Raw genomic sequence first — 6,087 nt, 5'->3', positions numbered from 1 at the left:
GAACGATTAAATATTTAATGTGGAGAGAAAAGAGCGTGGAACAATCCGTCACTTTCCAGAAAGAGAAATTAGAAATAAAACGTTAATGCTAAAACGTGGTTGTGTCTATTTTGATGCTGATGTTTGCAGAGTGGAGATCAATATTCCCTCCTCTGTGGGAATTATAAGGAACGCATGAACGGTCCATCAAGAGCCTCGTAATGTGCTGCAGATGGACGGAAGCAGAGATGGATTTTTTATCTCTTCATCAACAATGCTGAGCCAAACTGGTCTCTGTTGGGTAACAACACTGGTTAAGCTGGGAGGGGAACCAGGGTCAAGACTGGTGAATCGTTTCCAGGAACTAGCAATGTCCTATATCCTGTGATGGGAATAATGCGTTTAAAATAACGGCGTTACAAAAACGATTTCTTTTTTTCAGTAACGAGTAATCTACTTAATTCTTTTATCATAACGTCGTTTCCGTTACTGATGAGAAACTGTGTGCGTGACTACTTCAGCAGCGCGGTGTGTTGAAGCCGTCATCAGCTGGTCAGGAGCTAAAGAGGCGGATGTTTTCATCCAAGCTCATCACGACCCGTGAAGAACGAGGAAGACCTGATGAATATAGTCTACAGCTGCAGGCCTGCAGATTCGCTGCCACATTTAAATCTCAGAGTTAATTTAACTTTTATTCCTTACATTATATGGTCAATTCAAAACATGTTTAGGAAGTTCTATTTTCAGTACCTTCCAGAATGAGCCATTTAACGTCTCTGTCACTATAAGGAAATACTAATAAATGAGGTTCTTTTTGCTTCAGACATGAAGGTGTTTCGAGTTACCTTTACATGTTTCGACCGTCGTCTGCGGTCTTCTTCAGAAGTGTCACCGGTGTTTGTGTGATGCGTCTTTATCAGCTGTTCTTCTGGTGGGCGCGACCAACCTGGATCTGTCAGATCCGCCGGGTCAGGACACCGGTGGCACTTCTGAAAAAGACCACAGACGACGGTCGAAACTTGTAAAGGTAACTCGAAACACCTTCATGTCCGAAGCAAAAAGAACCTTGTTTATTATTTTAAAAGAGGGCATAATGAACATTGTAAGGGATATAAGGAAATGCATTGGAACCGGCCCCGCCCACCATTCTCAGGCTGCTATAAGTTGAGAAACCCTGACATCTGGAGGGGCTCGCAGTAGACCCGCTGCTCCAGCTGCAGCTCTCTCTCTCTCTTGCACGAGGTGGTTATATTGGACTTTCCCTGTTTGTGACATCACAAACGGGGACATTTTGAAATGGCTATTTTTAAGCACGTAATTCCTAAAATCAAACTGTGATGGAAAACGAATGCAGTGGTTTTTCACATTTAAGGTGTTTATGGAAAAGTTAGAGACCCAAATGGCAGCACAAAGGGATAACACGGAAAGGTAAAATAATGATTAGGCTTAAAAACTCGAACTTAGTTATTATTAAGTCCAACTAGGCACCAGAGCTGCATTAATTCTGAAACCATCAGTTTTCTGAAGATTTCAGGGACACATCTCGCCACAGAAATCTCTGGTGAAAAGAGTTTGTAAACATTTCTCCTCCCGCATGCTATTAACCGACAAAGAAAACAACGATCAGACATGTTGATTCTCTTTTATTCCAGTGTTTCCTTTAATAAATACCACATCGTTAAAGTAAGACGTGAGAGACAGAGCTGGGTTAAAGATGCTTTATTATGGTTTTGGGTGCTGATGAGGCAGCCGGATCTGAGCCTGAAGAGATTGTTGTCCATCTCAGTTTTTACATCAGGAAAAATTAACAAACAAAAACAGCCACGCCTGCATGAGGGCTGGTGTTGGTGGAATATGAGGGGGAGGGAGGGAGGAAGGGGAGGAAGAACGAGGTGAGTGGGAAGCCGGGAACTGAAACAGGAAGAGAGGAAGATGAAAGTGGAGAGTTTTGATGATCAGATTCAACACCGGCGGTTGCTGACCTTCTCTTTCACAGTAAATAAGACCTCATTACTCATTTGACAACAACCTTCTGCTTCCTCTCCATCTTCTAATTCAAACCACCGGGAGCTTTTAGGATGGAGGAGAGGACATTACACCCTCTCCCTCCTCCTCTCCTTTTTTGCCCTCCCTCCTTCTCCTCCTTCTCTGCGCCTCCCCTCGGCCTCCGCCTCTCCTCCAGCCCCTCTCTTCCTCGCCCTCGCCGGATTTCACTTGGAGGACACGGTGTAGCAGCCGTGTGGGTGCCACTGCATGTCGCGGATGCGTCTGATGGACTGCATCTGGGGGCAGCGAGCGCCAAACTCGTTGAAGTGCCGGTATTCTCCCTTCTCCAGCAGGAACTGGCTCCCGCGGTATCCGGGGAACTGGTAACCCACCCAGCTGGGAAGGGAAGGGAAGAGGAGGAGACCAATTACAAGGTTGCAGCTAAAACCACTTAAAGGGGAAGCATATGCTGGCTAAATGAGTAACAAATGTAAAGAAAAACAGATGCAGAGAAATCACAGAGGGGTAAAGTAAAGAGGCAGTGATTCATTTTGTGTTTTCGGGCTGGCCAGCTGTTTGTTTCGAACAGTCTGAAGCTCCATGAATAAAGTCATCTCAGCTCAGGGGAGAGTGTTTTCTGTCTGCCACACCTCTGAGATCACAGACAGGTTCACGGAGCTGCTGACGTCCGTGACACCCTCAGCTCGCTGCTGATGAAACAAGCCGCTGTTCCCGCTCTCCCACCCAGACAGTCAGTCTGTGATTATAAAGCTGCTCCAGAATGACGCCACGGATGCGAACGCCGCCTGACACACGCAGGAGCATACGGGCTTGGACCTTTCTGACGCAGTTGTTGGAGAAGCAAAGTGAAATGTTTGTTTTTTTTGTCAGAGCAGCTGAAATACGCATGATTTAGTAAATGAAAGCTGCAAATGGAAAAAGCAGGAGACAGTTCCAGCTTCGGGGGAGAATACAGAACAGCGTTTGAAGTAATAGTTATGAGAGAACTTTGCTTGAAAAGGTGGTGGAGGTGAGACTCGTTCAGTTCATGAGATTCACACAATCTCACGCCTTCCGTTTTCTCACACGCTTAAAAAGTTACTGCCAACTAAAAAGCTGTGATTCCGCGTGTGACCAAGCCTCAATCTATGACGATTCGGGGCGCCCCAGCGCGTCAGGAGACGACGATCAGGGACACGTGGCTCCGTTGACGTCACTGTTTGACGCCCGCGGTCACACGGACATTATTCGACTATTTAACCTTCCCCTCACCCCAATCCCAACCTTAAGGTCCATAAACTGTGACCTTAAGGTTAGGATTGGGTTGAAGGGATTGGGTTGAAGTTAAGTAGTTCACAAGTCGTTCTAATGTCCGTCTCACCACTGGCGTCGGATACCGACGCTCTGGGACGGTGCGTCATCAGCGTGTCCCTGATCGTCGTCTCCTGACGCGCTGGGGCGTCCCGAATCGTCATAGATTGAGGCTTGATCACACGCGTCACATATTGACGCTTTGGGTGTGAGAATGTGTTGGTGATTCTGATAGAAACCCGCAGCACGCAGTGCCACATCGATACGTTTTTCAACAGGTTTCGATGTTGCAGCTATTCGTCCTGGAGATGTTGGATCAGGGTCCAGACCCGACCAGAGCAGCTGGTCACATTCAGCTCTCGATCTCGATCGCAGACCTACATTCCACGTTTCACATCGACACCGGCTCTTTACTGGACCTCTTTCATCTAATAACACCTACTCATCAGGAGCTGGAGGCGGGCTCAAGGAGAAGTGAGAGGGCCACGTTGGAAATCTCTGAGTTTGTTTCACTTTTACTCAGCTAAATTTACTCTGGAGTCAAACTAACAGCAGCATTTGTAACGTCTGACGTGTTTTGGAAGCGTAGTGCATAAAAAAATAGACTCGAAATCAAATGACAGCGTCTCTTTGCTTCTGGGACCCTCAAGGGGTGGCCATGGCCACCTGCTGGCCCCCCCATGGAAGACCAGTGTTAATAAATCATATTAAAGTTCGCTCAAACCATAAATTTGTCTTATTAATTCAAGACAAGAATGTAAAACACTATTTAAAAAATGATTAAATTAGTAAGTTAAAAAAATCAAAATTTTTAAAAATATATTTATGTTTCTGCTGCTCACCATTTAAGAGAAAAGTTTATATCGCCATAGTTTTTGTGAAGGCAGCAACAGGTGAGCTAAACTAAAAAAATCTAAGTCTAAAATATTAAAATAACATTTAAAGTAACTGAAATGTTTGTGTTTCTCATATTTGTAGGCAAGTGTTTTGGATACATGTTGTTGTTTTAATAAAAACTAAAAAACAATGCAGAGTTAACACAAGAAATTTGGTGTGCCACCCCAACATTTTCTTTGGCCCCCTCTAGCTACCCTTACAAAATTTTTCTGGGGCCGCCCCTGGGATGCGTCCAGAATTTTACACTTTGCTGCTGGTGGAAAGAAACCCGTCCACCATCATGGCAGTTAATGGCACATTTCTGTTTCTAAATTATTTTAGTGAGTCATCTATCCTGCAGAGCCCCAGACGGGACATTTAAGGGAAAAATGATAATTTTATTGTGCAACACACTTTACTTCTCCTCCAATGTCGCCTCAGGTGTTGTTGGGGGGTTAGGCTAGCTGGTTTCTTCTCTCATTGTCAGATTTGGGTGCAAATCCAAAAATACTCACGTTCCACAGCTGACCATCACACTGCCCACCCTGTCGGTGAATCCGTAGGAAAACAGACTGGGAACGTCATCGTCCATGATCTCCATTTTGCGGCCTTTGAATTCTCCAACCTCATACAAGCAGATCTTGTGCTTCTCGGGATCCTGCAGAACGCCGGGCAAAGAAAACAGGCAGAGATGAAGAGCAAAAGAGAGCTAAGGGTCCGGTATGTGATCTGGGAATGATCCTGGGCTGAGTCGCACCATGCGGACGGGCCTGAAGGACAGCAGGTAGTCGTTCTTCTGACAGTTGCTCCAAGAGTCCCAGCGGGGATACTCGCCCTTCTCCAGGATGAACATTTCACCACAGAAGTTCATCTGCTCAAAACCCACGAAGCTGGAGGAGAGCGTTCAGTTAGAGGAACAACGTAGATATAAATACAACGCAATGAGCGTGAGTTCCTGTGGAAGGTAACTCATTATTCTTCTCTCTGTTGTTAAAATGCTTCTTGTTTGCACTAACAAACGCGGCTTCCTGCAAACTGCTTTAGGTATAAATATTGATGTCACAACTTCCGTTGTTCTGGGAGGGGCTCAGAGTAGAGCAGCCGCATCTCTGTCTTGCATGTTCTATTCTGATTTCCCCGTTTGTGACATCACAGATGGAGACGTTTTGAAATGGTTTGTTTTAGGCACATAATTCCTGAATCCAAACACTAAATGTGAAAAAACCTGTTCATAAAGGCATTAGAGACCCACATGGCAGCAAAAAGGGAGTTTTACCTGATTTGCCCCTTTTTAAAGGAGTTTTTTTATTCTCTTGTAGCTAAAATTTAGCTAATTTTGGCTTCTTTTCAAAGAACTCACTACTTGTTCTGTTATTTGTCCCGGTCCTTAACAAACACCTCTCTTGATGTCATTGTGAGGTTTGTTTTGGTCAAAGTCGCTGCCTTTTGTCATTTCGTCAGTAGTTCCTAAAGTAAAGTTCACTCTTCTGCTGCACTCCTGACAAATCACCCAGATGAAAGCATCATCTGCTCTGTTGAGAATCCAAAGTGGGAAATGTCACCTAATGGAGAGGCGCATCTGTGAAATCAGCTGCTCTTCGCTCGCAGCAGCGTGGGTTTCTGGGTACGGTGCTTAAGTGCATGCTGCTGTACTCACGGCCCACAGTCGACACGCAGGGAGCGCACCCTGTCCATCCCCATGTCGCACACGCTCACACACTCGGCGTTGATCTCCATGCAGCGGCCCTGGAAGTTCTCCTGATCATAAACGTACATCTGGAGGTTTGGGTTGAAAACAACAGGAAATGTAAAGAGCTGGAGAGGATTTAAGGTACAACAGAAACGAGAGGAAGCGTCAAAACAGGAGAAATCAGAGGGTCTGTGTTTTTCTGTCAGCTGAAGCTGCCGACCCCCCACTCAAAACCCAGTGTGTGT

The 6,087-nt window shown here is 45.6% G+C and overlaps 1 protein-coding gene across 1 annotated transcript in view; it reads right to left on the bottom strand.

Annotated features, from left to right (window-relative positions):
• Positions 1–1,683: 1,683 nt before the first annotated feature.
• The window catches only part of crybb1l2 (crystallin, beta B1, like 2), a 6,094-nt gene continuing 1,690 nt past the window's right edge, over positions 1,684–6,087 (bottom strand). Inside the window, exons 3-6 of the mRNA XM_015972014.3 lie at positions 5,810–5,928; positions 4,910–5,042; positions 4,668–4,810; positions 1,684–2,361 (exon numbers count right to left, since the gene is read on the bottom strand). Of these exons, the coding sequence (XP_015827500.1) occupies positions 2,190–2,361; positions 4,668–4,810; positions 4,910–5,042; positions 5,810–5,928 (567 nt within the window). The 3' untranslated portion in view covers positions 1,684–2,189. The remainder of the gene's footprint in view (positions 2,362–4,667; positions 4,811–4,909; positions 5,043–5,809; positions 5,929–6,087) is intronic.

This window comes from Nothobranchius furzeri, chromosome 6, assembly GCF_043380555.1.
Source record: "Nothobranchius furzeri strain GRZ-AD chromosome 6, NfurGRZ-RIMD1, whole genome shotgun sequence".
NCBI classification, from domain to species: Eukaryota; Metazoa; Chordata; class Actinopteri; order Cyprinodontiformes; family Nothobranchiidae; genus Nothobranchius; species Nothobranchius furzeri.
The sequence above is the reverse complement of the archived record's forward strand: the minus strand, read 5'-3'. Positions and strand labels throughout refer to the sequence as shown.